Consider the following 23718-nt stretch of genomic DNA (forward strand, 5'->3'; position numbering starts at 1 on the left):
GGCAACAGCCTTTGCTCTGAAACAGAGGTTGTTTTGATCCTCTTTTTTTTTCTTCTTCTTTTTTAATTTTTGTGAAGGATGAGGGATTTGTCCAGAGTGATCCAACTGCTGACAAAGTGTGTTGTAAAATACAGCTTGGGAAGCATAATTAATGTTATATCACCTGATCGGTCAAGCATCCCTACAGAAAGGACTGAGAGTAATGGCTTTACCTTAAAGGGTCACTTAGCCTTACGTAATGTCAGATAACTACATCAAACTTGATAGTTGGCAATGTAATACAAGAAGGCAATGTGATAAATACAGAAATCAGGTGGATGTCAGGTGTCCTAAACTATGATCTCATTCTGTGAACTCTGGAGAAGGTATTACTCAGGTGTCCTCAATAGTACTTCTATAATAGAGATAGCAGGGTTATTTTTGATTTACCTCCTTCTTTGACATAGTTTCAGTACTTAAAGGAAAGTAACTGGACAGTCAGGAACATTGCCTGTAATGGATTCAGATTAGCTCATTACGCAGAAGTTGAGCTAAGTAGTTACAAAATGTTCAGTCTGGTATCTTTTGAGGAGTGAGGGTAGGGAGTTGAACAGTAAACCCTGCTCCCATACTAAAAAATATTCAGAACCCTTTGGTTTTCAAGAAGCATTGTATACAATGGACTGATCCTCAGGAGAATTACTTAATTGTGGGGTGAACAGTGGGATTGTATTAATGTAAATGTACCTATGTTATGTGTTTGGTTTAATGTTTCTTCAACAACAGAAAAATAAACCCCAACAGTTATTCTTAGAAACTGGTGATTGGAACATCAACATTTGCAGGGCTGTTCTGACAAATTTATAGAAACTATTGAGAGATTAGGGTTTGACTGATAGACTTAGTGATGTAGTAACAGTATCCTGCTATTCATATTCTTTCATAGTTACTTCAAATTAGAAGTGGAGAGAAGTAATGGCATTGCAGGGGCAGGTAAGTTTGCTCTGTGAACAGCTATGTCACAGGGTTGTGCTGTGGTACAGCCTGTTTTTGAACTTCTGCTCCCAGAGGTGGTGTTGTGGCAAGCCAAAGACTTATGTGGGAAACTGTGCTTGAGACTCAGACAAATTCATTTAAGCTTGAAACCTGGAAACCATTCTTTCTTGGGCAGGAATGATCTCATCGCAGTAAAGAGAGGGTAGTATTGGGTCACAACAAAGCATTCTGTGATAGTGCTGTACTCTGCCCTATTTGAACTGTTAACTAAGGGCAAATGCGTCTTATAAATTCAAGCTGATGCCCTTGCTATGATTTGAATAAACCACTCAGGTGTGGCCAGCTTGAGCTTCCACTGTGTTGCCTTTTACTGATACAGACTGGTAGTGTCTTAAATTGCCACTTATATCTGCATAAGATCTGTATTATACAGGAAAGAATATCAAGCCAGAAGGAGCATAAAGCTAGTGATGGGCAATCTTCACCAGTCTTGCACTTAGTTGCTGTGCTGAGCCAGAGTAACAGCCTTGGATAGTGTCACAGTCAATTTTTCAAAAAGGGCTGTAAAGTTTTGAAGTAACTTATTGGTGCTTCTGAGATAAAAGGCAGCAAGTGTAATCTGAACCTTTGTCTCTGGAGGTAGGTGTGTCATTGTTACTATCAGAGAGAAGAATACCAAGGCCATACAAAAATGTGGTTCAATGCCAGGTTGCACTTTAGTGGTGCTTGGTGTTGTAATGTTACATAAAAGCTCTCAGTGGCAAGCTGAGGTTTTGCTTACTATCCTGCAATGTTACATTGCAGCATTTTCATGCTTTTAAGTGTTCTCATTTGAAAACAGACCACGAAATATTTATGGAATAGAAATGTAAGGGTGATTTTTCTCATTCTGTTGCATGTAAAACCTATTAATATGGAGATGGGAGAAGTTATCGCCAGCTGCTACTGAAGCTCTGAGAATTCTCCCTTCTACTCTGAATCATGCCGTTTCACGGGGCCTTTTGTCTGAGCTAAGCCCCCTGCAGGTTTATACTGTGTACTCAGATTTCACTGTATTAGAGTAGTCCTTTTGTGGCATTGGTCACCTTGGAGCTATGTGGATGCCAGTTTTGTTGCAGCAAGAATAGTTTGAAATGTGTTGAAAAGTGATTTAAATGTTTCCTTTTTACAGTAAGCTACAGAAAGAGGTGCTCCTATAAAAATTCCTAACACCTGAAGGAATTCTGTCTACAGACTGATGAATAAGCTACTTCATCATTATAGATTAGTTACACCTAATTATATACATACATTAAAAGGCTTCCAGTCTCTGTTCTTTTGCCTGTCTCTGTTTTTCTGCATTCATTTTATGTTCCTTAAATAGTGCTGTTACTCATCTCTAATGTCCTTCATCCATTCTTGCCTTCTGACTTGTCCATCTTAATCAGTCAACCATTTTTCCATCCACAGCAGCACTCCTACCGGTTTTCTTCTCATGGTTGAGTATAACTGGGGAGAGGGATTAAAAAGAAAAGGGGGGGGGGCAAAAATTGCAACACAACAAAACCAAAACCACCCTAAAACAACAACCAACAACAAAGTAAACCAACCCTGAATCCACAATTAGAATGCAAAGACCAGTGCTTTTAGCAACAGAATCTAGTCTTGAGTTTAATAAAGGGATTTGAAATTTTGCAGTTAACTCCAAATTTTGTGTCCTGAACCTTGGCCTTGTATGTCTGTAATGCTTTGAACTTGCAGAAGGAATTAAATAGCTTTTCAAGAAAATATGGTCTCTAGTACTTGAATAAGTACTTGCATTGCAAGTCTGTGGCACTGTATAACTTGTGATTCTTGTTCATATGAACCAAAACTTCTGAAATGGAGATTAGTATATATTGAAATAAAATTTAAGTCAATTTGTGTAACAAAAATGTGATATTTAGCTGAATCAGAGTAAAATGCTGCATAGAAAAAAAAAATAATTGCATACTCCTGGAATTTATATTTGAAACTTACTGCAGCAGACTGCAGATAAACTAGAAAATGGTCTACCAAATCAGTCTTTGCCACAAAAAGGCATGTTGAATTATTTTACTCTTGTAGTTTGCTGATCTTTGTTAGAGTTGTTTTCTCATAATGTGGAAAGACAACTCTAACAATATAAGTAGAGTGTCTCTACCTTTTCATTAAATGGAGGGATAGATGCCTGCTTTTTCCTAAGTAATCAAAACAGCTTATTCCTGCATTTGTGAAGGCAGTAAATGCAAACTTCATTTAGAAGAAAATGCTTTAAGGTTTGGTGAGTCCCAAAGAGCTTATTTTCTTAGTGCAAGCAGTTTTAGGATATTTTCAGGATAGAATAGAATTAACCAGGTTGGAAAAGACCTTTGAGATTGAGTCCAACCTATCTAATCGACTATCTAATCGACTAAACCATGGCACCAAATGCCCCATCCAGTCTCTTCCTAAACAGCTCCAGTGATGGTGACTCCACCACCTCCCTGGGCAGCACATTCCAATGGCAAATCACTCTTTCTATGAAGAAAGGTGAAATATGATTTTGAAGAAAAGTCTGTGCATCTTGATCTTGTAATGGTTTTAAAGGCTGAGTTTAGGCTGACTTGATCTGCATGCATGGTCAGTAATTACTGGTTTTGGAAGATGTGTGAGAGTAGCTTCTGAAATAACTCTGAATCAATTTAAGAATTCATTCTGAAAATGTTTCTCATTAAAGTGTTAACCTGTTGATGAGAGGGTGGTGAAGCATTTTACTACCCTGTAAAATGAAGACCTCTGAAACGTTATGTAACCCAAAAGTTACTTTAAAACTGCCTAGGGGGAAACTTATGTTTGAAACTTATTTCCTCTCCCTGTACTTTGTTCATCTATCTTTATTCAGCCTATGTGGATCCATAGATGGCATTTTAGTTTTTAGAGGTGAGTTGCATTTGTCAACACATGCCTGTAGTCCTAATTTAGGTGATGATCTTTTATTTCTCCTTCAGATATCCTCAGCAGAGATCACTACAGGTTTGTGTATTTCCATAGGTCCCTGGGTTTCAAATTAAGCATGTTGCAGCAGTCTTAGAGACTTTAGCACAGACAGACATTGGCAGCTTTATTGGCATAGATAAAATGATTCAAATTCAGCACACAAGGGTCAGTGTTTCAAAGATCCACAGTCATGGTGCTTTTGACATCGGGGGAGCTGGCTAATCTCTTAATGAAGGTATGGCCATGAGGTCCTAGCTATGGTTAAGTTGCAGGAATATATAGACAGTTATTCTTGAAACACAACACACCTGTCTATGAAACTGTTGTATTTCTCATCACGTGTACAAGAGCATCTTCTGTCTGGATTAAGCCACTACATTAAAAGATATTTATAATTTAAATATTTTAAAGATATTTATATTTTAATGTAGTGGCTTAATCCAGACAGAAGCAGATGCAGCAGGTGTTTTTTCCAAATGCTTTGAGGTCTTGAGAAACCTGTAGTCAAAAACTACCAGGTCTACTTTATTCTATTGATATATTTAAAAAAAAAAAAAAACCAAAACACCAGGTTGGAAGAGATCTTTCAGATTGAGTCCAACTTATCATCCAACACTATCTAATCAATGAAACCATGGCACCAAGCACCGCATCAAGTCTCTTCCTAAACACCTCCAGGGATGGCGACTCCACCACCTCCCTGGGCAGCTCATTCCAATAGCCAAAAACTCTTTCTATGAAGAACTTCTTCCTAACATCCAGCCTAAACCTCCCCTGGCACAGCTTGAGACTGTGTCCTCTTGTTCCGGTGCTGGTTGCCTGGGAGAAGAGACCAGTCCCCACCTGTCTACAACCTCCCTTCAGGCAATTGTAGAGAGCAATAAGGTCTTGCCTGAGCCTCCTCTTCTCCAAGCTAAGCAACTCCAGCTCCCTCAGTCTCTCCTCATAGGGCTTGTGTTCCAAACCCCTCCCCAGCTTTGTTGCCCTTCTCTAGACACGTTCTAGCATGCAGACACTGATGGCCTCGCCGTCCCTCGCCTCCCTGCCCGGCTCCAGTTCCCTTCGCTTCTACCAGCTGTCTCAACATCTTTTCCTGAGGGGCCCAGAACTGGACACAGGACTCATGGTGTGGCCTAACCAGTGCTGAGTCCAGGGACACAATAACCTCCCTGCTCCTGCTGGAAACACTATTCATGATGCAGGCCAGGATGTCATTGGCCTTCTTGGCCACCCGGGCACACTGCTGTCTCATATTCAGCCAGCTGTCAATCACTACCCCCAGGTCCCATTCTGTCTGAACGTGAAAAGCTTTCATCCATGTTCTAGAAGCATGTTTGGGCAATATCTGCTGAATACAATGAATTAACTTGGTCTCATTTATAGGGTAGCAAAAATGCTTTTGGAAAGAAAACCTCTCAAAAGGACTTGCTGCTGTTCCTGTCTTTTCATGAGATAGTAAGTCACACAAGTGGGTCATGTTCAAGAAAGCAAGGCTACCCAGTGTGGTTTTCAGTGAGGATACAGTATAATAGTTATTTTAAGTTCTTTGTGTTACAATCAGAAAGGGATTTCTTTTGAGTGCAATTAAGGAAGCATGTAGCAGCATCTTCTACCCTTTAGGGTAAGCTGTTCCATTGTGGTTTGTGGTAGTAATTTTCATGTACCTGCACGAAAACAGTTTAAGGCTCTGCAATATCTGAGACTCATTTTTCTTTCAGAATTCAGATGGGTCTCTCTCTGGTGTTATGCAGAAGTGGAAGGAGTATCAGCTTCAATGCCTGAAATACCTGTATGAGACACCCCCCATTGTGGCAGGTAAGCCTGCTTGGCAGGGATAGGATTTAACTTTTTTAAAATACATGATAACAATAACAAGGGAATTATTCTGAACTTGAAAATATTTAAAATCATAGAGCCAATAAGGTTGGAAAAGACCTCAGAGATCATCAAGTCCAACCTGTCACCCAACACCTCATGACTACTAAACCATGGCACCAAGTGCCACGTCCAATCCCCTCTTGAACACCTCCAGGGATGACAACTCCACCACCTGCCTGGGCAGCCCATTCCAATGGCTAACAACTCTCTCTGTGAAGAACTTTCTCCTCACCTTGAGCCTAAACTTCCCCTGGTGCAGCTTGAGACTGTGTCTTCTTGTTCTGGTGCTGGTTGCCTGGGAGAAGAGACCAACCCTCACCTGGCTACAACCTCCCTTCAGGTAGTTGTAGACAGCAGTAAGGTCTCCCCAGAGCCTCCTCTTCTCCAGGCTAACCAACCCTACCTCCCTCAGCCTCTCCTCATAGGGCTTGTGCTCCAAACCCCTCCCCAGCTTTGTTGCCCTTCTCTGGACACGTTCCAGCAACTCAACATCTTTCCTAAACTGAGGGGCCCAGAGCTGGACACAGGACTCAAGGTATGGCCTAACCAGTGCTGAGTACAGGGGCACAATGGCTTCCCTGCTCCTGCTGGCCACACTATTTCTGATGCAGGCCAGGATGTCATTGGCTTTTTTGGCCACCTGGGCACACTGCTGGTTCATGTTCAACCAGTAGTCAGCCAGTACCCCCAGGTCCCTCCCTGTCTGGCTGCTCTCCAGCCACTCCAACCCCAGCCTGTAGCGCTGCATGTAGTTGTTTTGGCCAAAGTGCAGCACCTGGAACTTGGACTTGTTGAATGCCATCATATTGGACTCCGTCCAGCCTGTCAAAGTCTCTCTGGAGAGCCTTTCCACTCTCTAACAGATCAACACCTGCTCCCAACTTGGTGTCATCTGCAAATTTTCAGATGATGGGCTCAATCCCCTCATCCAGATCATCACTAAAGATGTTGAACTTCTCCAGCTTACTTTCCAATCCATTTGTTTTATTGTAGTTGCTTCTGCCTGCTCTCTGTGGGCCTCTTCCCTCTGCTAAGGAAGCATTTTATAGAACAATTTCATCACAGAGGTGTTTGTCTTCAGGTCCAGAGTGTTTTGCAAGGGCAAGAGGTGGCAGTAGTACCTTGAAGTAGCATGCTAATGTAGTACTCCTGAAACATTTTTTTCTTTTCTTTTTTAAAGGGTCAGGGTAGAGAGAGCATAGAGGTGTTAGGAACTCTGGGACCATGCTGTTGATATCAACCTAGCATTTTTTGGGCCTTAAGATTGCTGCAGATTATTTTGAGCATTAAAATGCTGAAATGATATTAATAACAATTTAATAAAACAAATAAAATGGAACAAAACCAACAAGAAAAACAACTCCCTAAACCAAACCAAATTTTAAACAAAGATAGAACCCTCAAATAGCACCCCCCCAAAAAAAACCTGAATGAAAAAAAAAAAAGAAACAAACCACCCAAAACAAAGATACACTAATGCAAAGCAAACACCACAAAGACACACACACAAAATGCCAAAAAACCCCACAAACAACCCAAACAAACCACACACACCCACCAAAAAATCCCCAGAACAAGCCCAAACCCCTGCACTCCAAAAAACACCAAAACCCCAAACCACCCAATAAACCCCAAAACCTAAAGCAATAAAAACAACTGAACAAAAACCTCAAACCACAACCAAAACAAAGCCCTACAATCCTAACCTCAAAACACAACAATGCAACCAACCAAAGGGGGGAAAAAAAATGAAGACAACCAAGACCAAACAAAATCAAGCGGTAGGTTTCTTAATGAAGAGGCAACTTGTCTTTAAAGTTGAGCTGTTGCAATGTGCTGAGAGCAGTTGTGATGCGCCAGCATCATGACATTTAAAGGACACTGGTGACTTGTCAATGATGCTCACAACTGGACACAGTGCAGCCTCTTCTATGCTTCAGTGCTTTCAGTTTAGAGTTGTATTTGTTGGAACTGTTTCAAAACTTAAGTTTTCTTCTATTAACTGCATTATTTATAGCAGTGAAGAGCAGTAGCTAATAATAACAATAGCAGGGAAATGTTGTCTGCATCTGTTCCATTATCTTGTTGAGTGGTTGAGTGCTGCCCCCTGAAAGCTTACTAGATCTAAAGCTGAAGTATTCTCATGTAGATTAAGCTGTAATGCAAATATTCATAGCAAAAATGTTTTTAAATTAAGCTGAGACATGTAAGAGTGTAAGAGAGAAAAGATGGAAATGGATCATTATTGATTTACTGTTATTTTCCCCTCATTTAGTCAAAGACCCTGATCTGTTCTTCAGTTCCCTCCTGAAACCATAGTTTCCCATTATATGTGGATAAGCTTTAGGACAAATCTCATTTAACTCCACATCAAAGTTTAATTGTATAATGCTGTTATGGCTTACACACATGCCCATGCTTTCTCTTATCTTCTGCTCTTCAGGCTTTTCCTTCTTGTAGTATTAATACTAAGTAGTACCATGACCTTCCCTTCCATCTCTCTGCAGAAGGCAAGTTCTGCAACAGAACATTTGACAATTATGCCTGCTGGCCAGATGGACTGCCTGGCACCTATGTGAATGTCAGCTGCCCCTGGTATCTCCCCTGGGCTAACACAGGTAAGAGCCTTTCCCTACAAGCACAGGTTTAAATCAACCCTGTTTTCTGTGTGTAATGTCAACAAGGATAAAATTGGTTGAGTACAGTCAGTTCTCTGCAACATACTGCAGGAATGGGGCTCAGTGTGTGCATGTAGCAGAAGAAAATTAAGATGAGACAAGAGATTGTTCTTAAGGGTTGCATTTAGTCTGGATTTTTGTGCTCCCATCTGGTTTTGTTGCTTGAATAGTGGTGACTTCATGGAAGAGTACTGGGGTGTGTGATGCAGATCATCTACCAATAATATTCGTGTAGTTAGAAAACTGAGATAAAAGTAGCAAAGCTACATGGTAGTTCATCCTGTAGTAGATAAAGACAGAAAGGTCTATAATGAAGGTGTTTTGTACTGCTTCCTGAAATAAACTTCCATCTCAGAATGCTGCAAGATTAAGGCATTGTCAATGATTTCAAAGACTTCCTCTGGAGGACTGAGTGTCGCCTTGACAATTTACACCCTTATATACAGGTACTTTTGATGCCACTTCATGCTAATGTATGCTAAGTTGCTTTTTCTTTGAAATTAGTGACTTATATAGCTTCTTCTTGGTGAAGACCTTTCTATATTTTGAAATCTAAATGAAACAACATATTAACCAGCTGTCTTCATGTGGCAAAGTAGCTTTAGCCTCTCTTAAGGATACTGTTTGATGAGGATGTATAAATCTGACTGCTGGACATAAAGATGGTTTATGCATGGAGCGTGTTTTGTAAGTGTTGGCGTGAAAGGATTTGATGAATAAGAAGAAAAATAGGATGGTCAGGTGGTACTTAGGTGTACTGGATAACATGGAACCTGAGCATGATGCAAATGGTAAGGAATAAGGGTGGAAATTGTACTGAGATTGGCTGGGATGGAGATAACTTTCTTCACAGCAGCTTGTGGGGTACTGTTCTTTGTATTTATGGCTGGAAGTGTAGATAATACCCTAGTGGGTTAGCTGTTGCTGAGCAGTACTTGCACAGCATTAAAGCTCTTTCTCTCTGACCTAGGTCATTAGATGAGGGGTCCGCAGGAATTTGGGAGGTGACATAACTGGGACACCTGACCTGATGTTACCAAAGGGATTTTCCCTACTATACAACACTGTAGTTAGCAATAAAAGTTTGTGGAAAGGGGAAGAAGTGGGTAGAGGCAGGTATTTGCCTTCCCAAGTAATGTGTGTGGTCTGAGGCCCTGCTTCCCAACAAGTGGCTGGACATCTGTCTGCTGTAGAACAGTTGATAAATTCTTTATTTTGCTTTGCTTGCACATGCACCTTTTTCTTTTCTTAGTAAACTGTCATTATCTTGAGGGAGTGGTGGTGTGTGTATGGATATTCTCACACCAAAATCAAAATGCCATCACAACACTGATTTACACACACACTAAAACTTCATCCCTAGTACTTTATCAATTTACAACCACAAAAGGTTTCCTACAACTATTCATTCCTCTGGCAACACCCAGTCCCTATTTTGATGGTTAGCTCTCCCAGTCTTTATCTTGACCAATAAGCTTTTCTGTCCTTTTTTCTCTCCCATTCTGGTGAGGAGGGGAGCAGGGAAAGGACCAGGTGGGCGTTTGGCAGCCAACTGTGGTGAACTCATCCTGTCCACCATGGTATTTCCAGGGGCTGCAAGGACATCTGCTTTGATGCCTGCATTTCTTCCCCTCAATCTTTCTGACCTCAGTGCTTGCAGGGCTGCTACTCATCTCTCACTGCCAGGCAGTGTTTGGCCCTTTCTTACATACATTTACCCTGAGGTGTTACTATCTTGACTGAGGGGCTCAGCTGTGGCCTACAGTGGGTCCATTGGAACCAACCGTGTTCAGCACAGTGCAGCTCCAGCCTTATTTTAGAGGCCACCCTGCAGTCCCTACTGCAAACACCTACACACAGATACCTGGTACACATGGCAGCCTGTTGTAGCACTTAACAGCTCTTGCTGTTGAGTAGGAGAGGTGCTTGGAAATGTACAGATTTGATGGTGTGTGGGGAAATGTCAGGTCAGCTATTGCAGCCCTTTAACTTTCTGGCTATCTTTAAGCTTGTCTCAGAAGTACCTAAAGCAAAATTGCTGACCCTGGATTGTTGCTTTTGCTTTAATTTGATGTACCTTTTTATATATATTTTTTTTAAACTAAGGTTTCAAGGTAAGAGATGGGAACCAACATTGTGGCATACTTAGTGTTTAGGGAAACTCAAGGTGAGACGGTTTGCTCCACTTTTTCTGCCCCTTGTTCTGAGGTCCTGCTGCCACCTGATAACCTCCTCAGCCTTGTCTGCTTGGCTAAGTGACCTGCATGTTTTGGCAATTTTATTCCTCTTGGCTGCGCTTAAGATCTATGTTGAGGTGACTTCCCCTTCAGGATGTATTGCTCTGTGTCCTGCCAGGTGAATATTATGCTGCTATGTTTGTATTTCTAAATTTTATATTGTCTTTTGTATTATCTAAAGTGTCTTGATAGCAACTGCCGATTCGATAATGCTTTTTGTCAAAATGCTGTTTGCTAATCTTCTTCAGACTATTCATAAAGATGTTACATTTTTAGAATGGATAAATGTCATAAGTATTTACCTTATCATGAACTGACATAACTATTAGATGCCACATAATTTTTTTTTTCCAATAATGCTAGTGGTTACTGATTATCTGAAACTGTTCACAGGATTAAACTTAGAATAGAATTAAACAGGTTGCAAAAGACCTTTAAGATCATCAAGTCCATCCTATCATCCAACACTATCTAATCAACTAAACCATGGCAACAAGCAGCCCATCCAGTCTTTTCCTAAACACCTCCAGGGATGGTACTCCACCACCTCCCTGGGCAGCACATTCCAATGGGAAATCACTCTTTCTGTGAAGAACTTCTGCCTAACATCCAGCCTAAACCTCCCCTGGTGCAGCTTGAGACTGTGTCCTCTTATTCTGGTGCTGCTTGCCTGGGAGTAGAGACCATCCCCCACCTGGCCACAATCTTCCTTCAGGTAGTTGTAGACAGCAGTATGGTCTTGCCTGAGCCTCATCTTCTCTCGGCTAGGCAACCCCAGCTTCTTCAGCCTCTCCTCACAGGGCTGTGCTCCAAACCCCTCCCCAGCTTTGTTGCCCTTCTCTGGACGCATTCCAGCAACTCAACATCTTTCCTAAACTGAGGGGCCCAGAACTGGACACAGGACTCAAGGTGTGGCCTAACCAGTGCTGAGTACAGGGGCACAATGACCTCCCTGCTCCTATTGGCCACACTATTCTTGATACAGGCCAGGATGGCATTGGCCTTCTTGGCTGCCTGGTCACACTGCTGGCTCGTCTTTCCTCTAAACTTGTTTTCTTGTTGCTTTGAAGACCCTGGACAAAGTTATTTGACTTCCAGCTGCTCTTGAAACATCACTGCTGGAGAAAGCCAAGGTTTAACACAATACTGCAGATTAATAAATTATTGGAATGTGCAATATCTTTCGTACGTCTGCCAATAACTTTTGTTTATTTGAAAATTAATTATCCTGAAAACAGTGTTTGTTTCAGTGGAAAGAACAGCAGCATTTTGTATAACCCCTTGCTAGAGAGGATTGCAAAAGTACTTCAGAAAGTCGTTAGACCTGGATGTGTTCCCTTGCTGTGCATACTGTGCATATATCTCAGTCACTGTTTCATCCATGAGGCCTTTCATTGTCTTGTAGGAAACAAGAAGTTTGTATTATAATAGAAGTAACCAGGTTGGAAAAGACCTTTGAGGTTGAGTCCAACCTATTGTCCAACACTAGTGCCACTTACACATTTGCAAGCCTGAATGGAGCTGAATGGGTACTGAAATGGAGCAAACATTGAGAGCAAGTCTTTTTACGACCTGTTTGTGTGGAAAGCATAGAAGAGTAGGAAGCAAGGATAGGTGGCCCAGGAGGCATACAGAGACACTTGTTCAAGGATAGTATTAGGAGAGCCAAAACCCACCCAGAATCTGACAAATGATCTGAAGGGCAACAAAAAGGGCTTCTAAACAGTTATAAGAGAAAATGTGGGTCTCCTGCTGAATGGAGCAGGAGGATCTTGGTAACTAGTTAATGTCAGGTGTTAAAACTTTCTGGTGGAGTCAGCCAGATTAGGAGACAGGGAAATTAGTTTTTTTGGGAAGAGTTTTTAATGCTGGAGCATTCCTTGACCAGTTACAGGTTTTGCAAGCCATATGCTTTAACAGCTTCTCTTCTTGTTTGTGTCCCACTCTTATACTGGTGGCTGTTAGTCTTGAGCCTGTGTTTCTGAAAATCTCAACAGCAGATGTAGCTCAGCAGGTTGCCTAGTAGAGTGCCAAACCAAAATAGATAGATAGATAGAACTTTTTACCTGCTCAGCAGGTATGTGCAGTGTCACTAGTCCAGCCTCACATGGTGTTGGGAGGTTCTTGTCTCTGCTTGCTGCTACAGAGGTGCTCACCGAGGTGTAACTTTTTTCTTGATTTCTAATGTGGCAGCTTCTGAATCAGGGCCTACATTGTGGGCATGGGTTCAGCAATACTTTCTCCAGACCTTTCATTTATCTTAATGTACAAGAGCAACTGCAAGGAGATGGGAATCTGTTCACTGCAAAACTTGAAAATAAAACTAGTGTTCTTAATGTTGTACACTGGGCTGTAGGCACACTTTTGAGATGTGGCCTGAAGGGTGGTTTATCATGTTTCTTCAGTGGAACTTCACTACTGCCTTTTTCTGACTATAGCTGTGCAGCAAATGGGATTGGGAATTTCATCCCACTGAAATGTGAGGGCTTGTCCTCATTCTTCTGAGCCTTTCTTTTTTTTCTTCCCCACACACTCCTCAGCCTCTTATTCATACAGACCTAGTTCCTGATTGCTGTGATTGCAGTTTTAATAGCAGTCATCTGGTTCAAAGATATTGGTCATTGACTTAACAGGAATTTGTGAAATAAGGATATTATAGGTACCTGGGCAATAAGTATCACACTGAAGCCAAAGTATCTGAGGTTTAGAGTAGCCTTTGCTTCAATGCAGGTTGAACTATTGTCACTAGAATCAGAAATAGATGGCAAATATATCTCAGCATAGTGCCAGGGTTTAGTATTGTAGCAAATAAGGAACCCAGACATTGCAGGGCTGTAACTACAAGGTAGAAGTTCATAAAGTCATCTCTGTCTGTCTAGTGCCATAAAAAATATCTTTGTGCATGTAGTGAGGAAGCCCTTTGAGACAACAAGAAGCAGTGGAATGGGGCAAGCAGAAGGTGTAGGAGAATCTAAATTTGGCCAGACTTAGCTTTCTTCTGAGGACTCTGTAGTAAAATTAATAGATTTCCTTTTGGAAGACTTGCTGTGTTTCCAAATTGTGTTTTGAAATGCATTGAAAATAATAAAGGAAAATGTCTAGATTGTCAACAAGCACATGCTTTATTTCTACTGTGTCTTTCTTACCCTTTCTCCCCACTCCCCCCTAAAAAAACCCAAACAAAACCAACCAAACAAAAAACTCAACTCATCAGAACAAATCAAATCTGGTTTTAGCCTGCTTACACATCTTTGAAGGAGCAAAAAACAGTAGTTTCAATCCTGTTTGGGTTGTTTTGCTCCAGCTCTATTTTGCTTCCCTTTTTTCTTACACAGCAGCTACTGTTGGGCAGTTCTTCATGGTAAAGATGTGAATGTTCAAGTAGCAGGAGGGAGGTTATTGCTAAAAGGATATAGAGTAGAATAAACCAGGTTGGAAGAGACCTTTGAGATCATTGTGTCTAATCAACTAAACCATGGCAGAAAGCACCCCATCAAGTCTCCTCCTAAACACCTCCAGTGATGGTGACTCCACCACCTCCCCAGGCAGCACATTCCAATGGCCAATTACTCTCTCTATGAAGAATTTCTTCCTAACATCCAGCCTAAACCTCCCCTGGTGCAACTTGAACTTCTGTGAAGTTGCCAGCACAGAGTTTGGACCATGGCCAAAGCTTGTTGAAGGCTTATTTCATGTACTTCTGTCTGGCTGGGTCAAAGCTTCTGCTCTCATGTGTCTTGGGCCAAACCTTGCCTTTGGTGAAAACCCAGAAAGCCTACTCCATTTATGGTAGCATTGAAGTTAATACAAGGTAAACTTTGCACATCTTGCTATCCACATTGTGAGATTACCATGAGTTATACTAGGACAGCAGCTGTGATGAAGACCAATCAACACAGAAACCTTCAAGAGAAGCAGTATTTCTTTAAGGGATGGTGGGTACTTCACCTCACTGTCACTGGCTGTATGCTTTTTCTTGTTACCTTCTCATAATTGAAGGCCAGCTGCCAATAACACCATGTGGATTTGGAAACTGTGGAGCTGCACAATTCATCTTGCAATTATGCCTCCTCTGGGGTTCTGATATTTTATTGTTTAATAGCACTAAATCCCTTTTAATTAAAAAACCTTCCAGAGGCAGTAGTTATAGTTGCTCCTATATGCACTTGGCTGCACAAAGGTAGGCTGCAAACTTGCGCTAATGGTGATGTGGCTGTTACGCAGATCTCCACTCAGTCTTCTGAACTCTTTGGATGTTTGTGGGTTGGGATGGGTTTTGGTTGTTGTGGTGGTTTTTTTTGGTGGTTTTTTTTTGGTGGGTTTGTTTTCTTTTGTTTGGGTTTGTTGTTGGGATTTTTTTTTTCCATCTTAGGACCTGTCTCTGGTTTTGGGGTGTCCTGTCTGTGTCTATATTGGTATCAAGTCCTGGTACTGTAGTGAATCTTGGTTATTGTGCTTGCTTTGATTGAATTACTGTTAGCAGTTTTGGAGTCTTTCTTTGAGGGAAACTATAAACCAGAAGCTGTGCCTCAGGTGTGTGTTGGTTTCCCTTTAGTCCTGGATGGAGACATAAGATCTAATGGTCTGTCATATCACAGATTCATTGAAGTTGGAAGAGACCTTTAAGATCATCAAGTCCAATAGTAATCCAACTACTACAACAACTGTATCCTGAAGCATTACATCTACATGTTCGATGGCAACTCCACCACCTCCCTGGGCAGTTTGTTCCAATGCCTCACCACTCTCAGTAAAGAAGCTTTTCCTGATGTCCAATCTAAGCCTCCTCTGGCACAAGTTTAAACCCATTTCCTCTCAAGTTGCTAGTTACCTGGGAGAAGAGACCAACAGCAGCCTCATTATGACCTTTTTTCAGGTAGTTGTAGAGAGCAGTAAGATCTCCCCTTAGCTTTCTCTTCTCTAGACTAAATGGCCCCGGTTCCCTCAGTTGCTCCTCATACAACAAGCCCTTTAAACCCCTCACCAGCCTCATTGCTTGTCTCTGGACATGATCCCAGACCTCAATGTCTTTCCTGTACTGTTGCACTACTATGAAATCTTTCACTATGACCGTACACAGCTCATGGAGGAATACTGGCTTACCAAGCTCTTAAATCCCGAACACTTCTTGTACCAGGTAAAGGTCCAGAGGGCTTGTATGCCCTTAACTGTTGTTTACCATGAGCCCTCAATGCTTAGTGCTCTCTACCTCCACCTTCCTCCTAATTTGAGATACTTTCTTTGAACTAATAACTTCTGTTGCTACTCACCTTTGAGTCACCTGTCTCTTGTACTTCACTTTACTTTCTCTATTATGCTATCTTTACTACATTGTGTTGCAATGGTGACACCTGTTTCTTTATTCTCCCAGAAGATGAGGCAAAGTGCAGCCTGGGGGCCCCTTAGCACAATATTAGCTTTTTAGCCTGTGATGTGAAGGACATTAGAATCTCTCTGGTGGTAGAATAATCCAGCAGTAATATCACATGGTCTCTCATAGTAACAGTGTGGCTACCTCTGTCTACTAGATATGCAGTCAGTCCGGCTACATATAGTGAGCTGAAGGGCATCCTGGAGATCTTGGACCACAGCTGCACTTCACACAAATTTTCCCAATCACAGTGATTGCATGAAGAAAGCTCTAGGAAAGCTTTGGGATGTGTGGTGTCGTAATGCAGAGGCCAAAGACAGAGCTGCTGCTCCACAGTACCTTTAAGTGCAAAGACATATCCAGACCAACTCTTTCATATTTATCCTAGCTGTAACCATGAGAAGTGTGGTCCCACTAGTCTCTGGGCTATTGGAAATGCTTTTGCAGCCAGCCTTTACCTAAAACTCATTTAGTGCCTCCCCCATGCCATCAGACATGGTCATGAAAGGCCAATGTTCAAGTAATTGCACTGTCCTGTTTCTTTTTTTTCCCCAGGGCTGCCTATCTCTGGGCATTATTGCACTTGGAGTGGGAGGGCATTTAGCTACAGAGCATCATAGTGCCACAAACAAAAAGAAACAGAAAGAAAATGCTTGCTGTTGTTTGTCAGACCTCCTTGGGTAATGATGCGGGGGTGGTGAAACGCTGCTGTTGTCTGTGCAAGGAAGACTGAAGTAAACAACACGTCTTGTCTCTAGGTGGTTTGGTGGAAAGCCCTATAAGCTGAGGAAACAGAATACTGTGTGAAAGCTTTCCATTGAACAGTTTTGAAGTGCATGTATGGCTGGAACATTTGGTTTGGACAACCAGGTTAAACCTTGTCTGGTTTTCATCTCTTCTTGTTCAATCATCTGCTCTCACAGTTCAAGATCTTAGAACAAAGGTAGTAGATGACTGCATGAGCATATAGCTAAACTGCCTGTTTGTCTTTTAGCATGCAAGAAAATAAATTTCATTTCAGATATTGGATAGAATGAAGACAATTAGACATTTATTAGGCATCTTTGTTCTAATAAAATCAAGTTAGCTACAGGCTGGGGTTGGAGTGGCTGGAGAGTGGCCAGGCAGAAAGGGACCTGGGGGTAGTGATTGACAGCTGGCTGAACACGAGCCAGGAGTGTGCCCAGGTGGCCAAGAAAGCCAATGACATCCTGGCCTGCATCATGAATAGTGTGGCCAGCAGGAGCAGGGAGGTCATTGTGCCCCTGGACTCAGCACTGGTTAGGCCACACCTTGAGTCCTGTTTCCAGTTCTGGGCCCCTCAGGAAAAGATGTTGAGACGGCTGGTAGAAGCGAAGGGAACTGGAGCCGGGCAGGGAGGTGAGGGACGGTGAGGCCATCAGAGTCTGCATCCTGGAAGGTGTCCAGAGAAGGGCAACAAAGCTGCTGAGGGGTTTGGAGCACAAGCCCTATGAGGAGAGGCTGAGGGAGCTGGGGTTGCTTAGCTTGGAGAAGAGGAGGCTCAGGGGAGACCTTATTGCTGCCTACAACTACCTGAAGGGAGGCTGTATAGCCGGGTGTGGGATGGTCTCTTCTCCCAGGCAAGCAGCACCAGAACAAGAAGACACAGTCTCAAGCTGTGCCAGGGGAGGTTTAGGCTCTAGGTGAGGAGAAAATTTTTCACAGAGAGAATTGTTGGCCATTGGAATGTGCTGCTCAGGGAGGTGGTGGAGTCACCATCCCTGGAGGTGTTCAAGAGGGTATTGGATGTGGCGCTTGGTGCCATGGTTTAGTCATGAGGTGTTGGATGACAGGTTGGACTTGATCTTTGAGGTCTCTTCCAACCTTGGTGATTCTGTGATATATAGAGAACAAAAGGGAAAAGAGTACCTGTCAGAATCCTGTACCAGGTGAAAGCACAGCCACCCCCTCAAGGATTGGAAAGGTGAGAAAGAGACTGCAAATCTTCTGTCTGGGGGTGGTAATGCCCTACAGCTGTAACCACAGGAAATTTATGATTCTGGTAGTAGGGAATATTATGTGACTCAAACCACTACACCAATTCAAAATTTATACTTTCTTGCACTAAAAGATATCTGAAGCTAATTAGCAGTTTCAGTGTGCTTAATAATAAAACACCCCTGGTATTTCAAGTTCACTTCTTGCCTCTTTTTGTTAGTCTCACCTGGTAGTACACCAGAGAACTCTAGAACAAATGCTGCTCCTCTCAAGGTTAGATATAAGGGCTATTGGAAGAAATAATTGTTAGCATCATTAATAGATATGTTATTAACATGCATCTACTGTGGACCATGTGACAATATCATTCTCCATTTTATCAATCATATTTGCTTAAACAAAAGAAACACATTTTTTTAATTGCTGATTAACTTTGGATTGAGGTACATAAAACAGAGCAATGGCTTATGAACTTTCAGCTGGGGTGAGATGGTTTTTTCACTTAATTTAGAACTCTGGAAAGCTGTATGCTCCAGTTTCTCTGCTGCTGCTGCCAAAACCTAGGCACTCCTCATCAGGTGTTTAATAGAAACAGAAGGAGACTTTGCATGTGGCCAGACATTGAAGTGCATACTTGGGTGATGGGAGCAGCTGCTTGTTGTTCATGTCAGGCACCTGAGGACCTCTCTCCAGGAAGAATTTTGGTTTCTGCATTGTTGGACATAGCATGAATGCTGTGACTGTGTCTGCAGGAGCTGGAGTAGTTAACAAGACTGAATGTTTTCCAGCAATTTTTCAATTACAACTATGATGTTTTTGTTTTCTGAAGTGTAATTCCTTGATGTGTACTGTCAAGCATATCAAGGCACAGCTCTGCAGGGACAGAGCTGAGCCTCAATCTGTGACTGCCTGAAGTTGCCTCTAGCTGATCTGCAAATAAAATGTTTAAGTGAGAAATAAACATTATGTTCAGCTGCAAGGAAGCTACTGGGCTACCTTTGTGCCTTTCCTGTGCTAGTCTGGTGGGTAGCTTATCTTCCAACATGTTTGTGTTCACTAATTACCTTAAAGTTCATCTGTGCTCTCATTACTGGTCTTGCACAATTGAAATGTTTACCCCCTTTTATTTGTTTTAACAGGGTATACTGTACTACAGTGTAGGGATCTCAAACCTCCCTTCATGTTACTTGTGCATAACAACTTGCAGGTTCTAATTGCAGTGGATGAAGAGTAAACTGAACTAATGAAGGACCTGAATAAATTTAATGCTTTCATGTTCTAAATAACTGAATCCTTTGCTGAAAACAGCTCAGTATCTCTGGCTTACTTAAATGTTACTAATTTTGTAAAGCATTGGGGTTTGGGTTTTTTGTTCGTTTGCTTTTTAAGTTCCCGAGTACTAAAGACAGGATTTACCAAGAGGAAATTATGCTTGACTAATATGAGAGCATTCTATGATGTTGTAACTGAATGGGTAGATGCAGGGAGACCAGTGGATGTAGTCTGCCTTGACCTTAGTAAGGCTTTTGACATTGTCTCCCATAACATCCTTGTGAGTAAGCTCAGGAAGTGTGGGATAGATAAACAGAGAGTGAGATGGATTAAGAACTGGTTACACAATAGAGTGCAAATACCAATGGTGCCAAGACCAGCTGGAGAGCTGTACCTAGTGGAGTCCCTTAGGGCTCACTGCTGGGTCCAGTCCTGTTCAATACCTTTATCAATTACATTAATGACAGGACAGAGTGTCTTCTTAGTAAGTTTGCGGACAATACCAAACTGGGAGGCTTGGCTGATACACCTGAAGACTGTGCAGCCAGTCAGCAAAACTAGGACAGAATGCAGAGCTGGGCAGAGAGGAACCTAATGAGGTTCAACAAGGGTAAGTGTAGAGTCCTGCACCTGGGAAGGAACAACAAACTGCACCAGTACAGGTTTGGAGGTGATCTGCTACAGAGCAGCTCTATGGAGAAGGACCTGAGAGTCCTGGTAGATAAGTTATCCATGGGGCAGCATGTGCATTAAGAGGAGTGTGTCCAGCAGATCAAGGGAGGTTCTCTTTCTCCTCTACTCTGCCCTACTGACACCCCACCTGGAACATTTAATTCAATTTTGGGCTTCCCTAGTTCAAGGAGAATAGGGATTTACTTGAGAGAGTCCAGTGGAGAACTGCCAGGCTGATGGACTGGAGCACATGCCCTCTAAGGAAAGGCTGAGAGACTTGGGGCATTTTAGTCTGGAGGGAGGGATTTAATAAATGTATATAAATATGAGGGCTGGGTATCAGGAAGGAAGGGACAGCTTCTTCTCACTTGCACCCTGTAATAGGACAAGGAGCAAACTACAGCCCAGGAAGTTACACCTCAACATCAGGAAGAACTTCTTTACTATAAGGGTTATGGAGCACTGGAATAGGCTCTCCAGAGCGGTTGTGGAGTCTCCTTTTCTGGAGACTTTCAGACCGGTCTGGATGTGTTTCTGTGTGACCTATGCTAGTTTTTATGGCCCTGCTCTGGCAGGGGGGGATTGGACTTGAAGATCTCCAGAAGTCCCTTCCAACCTCTAACATACTACATTCATGTGGGAAAAAGAGAGGCAAAAGCCGGTTTAGAGCTTAGACTGGCCGCTTCTGTGCAGGACTGTTATAGTCGGTAAAAGGCTATTTTTAATATTCAAGAGGCAGAGTGATTAATAAAAATATTAATAATTTTATTAATCATAAAAATCCCATGAAAAATATAAAATAAACCTATTTACAGGTTCGAGATTTTCGGTTGTGGAACAGATACCTCACCAGCAGGAACAAATAACAGTTTAAACAATGTGTACAAAATCCAGAAACAACAAACAGCACTTTAAAGAAAAGGAACCTCGGCAATGAAGCTGGCGATTGCCCACACAGGAGGGAACTCCAGAATTCCCTAGGGCAGCAGACCTTCCAGAGATGCTTATAAAAATCAGATATTGTAATTACTCACTGATCCTGATACCTCGTGGCACACGTTAGGATTTAAACAAAACCAAAATGTCGTCAAACACATGGAAGCTGCAGGAGCACAGTTTCACTTTCTGTTGGTGTCTGCAGCTTATTGCTGAGACAGGATTTACTCCCGAAGGTTTTGTAGCTGAAAGCTTTGTAGAAAAGAGGTTCCTCTGCTGAAATCCTTTCCCAGCGGTGCTCGCTCCTTGCTCCAGTCAAATGAAACTGGCCCGGGGACTCAGCTCCTCTGGGGTTTCGCCTCTCAGCCTGGCAAGACGTGTCTGTCTGCCCCTGGGCTTTACAACGCTAAAACCAGCGAGGTGCCTTTGCCGTCGTGTCTGGGTAAACTGAAACACAGTTTGGCTTCCAAGTGAGGCTTGTGGTTCCTTCCAGAGCGTGGACAATTGCAAGGCCAGGCTCTGGCTCTTTGAGCCAGTGCTTACAGATTTCCTGAGACAATAACGGCCAGTGACAGGGATAAAACCCTGATATTGCAACCTATAGAAAGCCTTCTTTCCAAACGTGGCCAAAAGTACGCCCACCTGACTCACTCGGGCTCTAAAACATGTTCAGGCAAGCCTGAAAAACCAGACCTACTAGCTCCTGCCTTGTTGTCTGGTTCAGAGTGTTTTTTAGGCTTTTTATCCCTTTGGGACAAGGACAACAAAAGGGAGCAAAAGGGAGGGGCAAGGACAACCTCCACTCCCTAGTGGAAATGGAGGGGAATATTGTAACAAAAGATGAGGGAAAGACAGAGGTGCTTAACACCTTCTTTGCCTCAATTTTTAATAGCAGGATAGGTTGTCTTCAGGACAGCTGGCCTCCTGAGCTGGCAGATGGAGTCAGGGAGCAGCGTAGTTCCCCTGTAATCCAGGAGGAAGCAGTTAGAAACCTGCTCAGCCACTTGGATCCCCACAAGTCTATGGGACCAGATGGGATCCATCCTAGGGTGCTGAGAGAGCTGGCAGATGAGCTGCCTAGCTGCTCTCCATCATTTTTCAACAGTCCTGGCTCACTGGAGAGGTCCCAGATGACTGGAAGCATGCCAACGTGATGCCCATCCACAAGAAGGGCCAGAAGGAGGGGCCAGGGAATTATAGGCCTGTCAGCCTGACTTCAGTGCCAGGCAAGACTATGGAACAGGTCATCTTGAGTGTAATAGAATAGAATTAACCAGGTTGAAAAAGACCTTTGAGGTCATCAAGTCCAACCTGTCATCCAACACCATCTATTCAACTAAACCCTGGCAACAAGTGCTCCATCCAGTCTCTTCCTATACCCCTCCAGTGATGGTGACTCCTCCACCTCCCTGGGCAGCCCATTCTAATCACACAGCACTTACAGGATGGCCAAGTGATCAGGCCCAGATAGCAAGGATTTATGAGGGGCAGGTCCTGCCTGGCCAACGTGATCTCCTTCTATGCCCAGGTGACTGCCTGGTGCATGTGGGGAAGGCTGTGGATGTAGTCTGCCTGGACTTCAGCAAGGCCTTTGACACTGTCCACCACAGCAAACTCCTGGTCAAACTGTCAGCCCATGGCTTGGACAGGAGCACACTGTGCTGGGTTAGGAGCTGGCTGGAGGGCCAGGCCCAGAGTGTGGTAGTGAATGGTGCCACATCCAGCTGGCAGCCAATCACTAGTGGTGTCCCCCAGTGATCAGTGCTGGGCCCCATCCTGTTCAATATCTTTATTGATGATCTGGATGAGGGGATTGAGTCCATCATCAGTAAATTTGCAGATGACACCAAACTGGGGGCAGGTGTTGATCTGTTAGAGGGTAGGAGAGATCTGCGGAGAGACCTTGACAGGCTGGACAGATGGGTAGAGTCCAGGGGCATGAGATTTACCACATCTAAGTGCTGAGTTCTGCACATTGGCCACAGCAACCCCATGCAGTGCTGTAGGCAGAGGTCAGAGCGGCTGGAGAGCAGCCAGACAGAGAGGGACCTGGGGGTACTGGTTGACTACTGGTTGAACATGAACCAGCAGTCTGCCCAGGTGGCCAAGAAGGCCAATGGCATCCTGGCCTGTATCAGGAACAATGGGGCCAGCAGCAGCAGGGAAGTCATTGTGCCCCTGTTCTCAACACTGGTTAGGCCACACCTTGCGTCCTGTGTCCAGTTCTGGGCCTCTCAGTTTAGGAAAGATGTTGAGTTGCTGGAACATGTCTAGAGAAGGGCAACAAAGCTGCTGAGGGATTTGGAGCACAAGCCCTATGAGGAGAGGCTGAGGGAGCTGAGGTTGTTTAGCCTGGAGAAAAGGAGGCTCAGGGGAGACCTTCTTGCTGTCTACAACTACCTGAAGGGAGGTTGTAGCCAGGTGGTGGTTGGTCTCTTCTCCCAGGCAACCAGCACCAGAGCAAGAGGACACACCCTCAAGCTGCGCCAGGGGAGGTTTAGGCTGGATGTTAGGAAGAAGTTCTTCACAGAAAGAGTGATTGCCCATTGGAATGGGCTGCCCAGGGAGGTGGAGGAGTCACCATCACTGGAGGTGTTTAGCAAGAGACTAGATGGGGTGCTTGTTGCCATGGTTTAGTTGACTAGATAGTGTTGGATGATAGGTTGGACTCGATGATCTCAAAGGTCTCTTCCAACATGGTATGGTCTATTTTGTTCTATTCCATTCCATTCCATTCCATTCCATTCCATTCCATTCCATTCCA

The 23718-nt window shown here is 43.2% G+C and overlaps 1 protein-coding gene across 1 annotated transcript in view; it reads left to right on the forward strand.

The window, feature by feature from the left end:
* The window catches only part of GLP1R (glucagon like peptide 1 receptor), a 112707-nt gene that overhangs the window by 38537 nt on the left and 50452 nt on the right, over positions 1–23718 (forward strand). Inside the window, exons 2-3 of the mRNA XM_068157564.1 lie at positions 5670–5766; positions 8337–8447. Coding sequence (XP_068013665.1) covers positions 5670–5766; positions 8337–8447 — 208 coding nt within the window. The remainder of the gene's footprint in view (positions 1–5669; positions 5767–8336; positions 8448–23718) is intronic.

This window comes from Melanerpes formicivorus, unplaced genomic scaffold (genome assembly GCF_026170545.1).
Source record: "Melanerpes formicivorus ecotype bairdi unplaced genomic scaffold, bMelFor1.0.p_v2 SCAF_2, whole genome shotgun sequence".
Taxonomy (NCBI): Eukaryota; Metazoa; Chordata; class Aves; order Piciformes; family Picidae; genus Melanerpes; species Melanerpes formicivorus.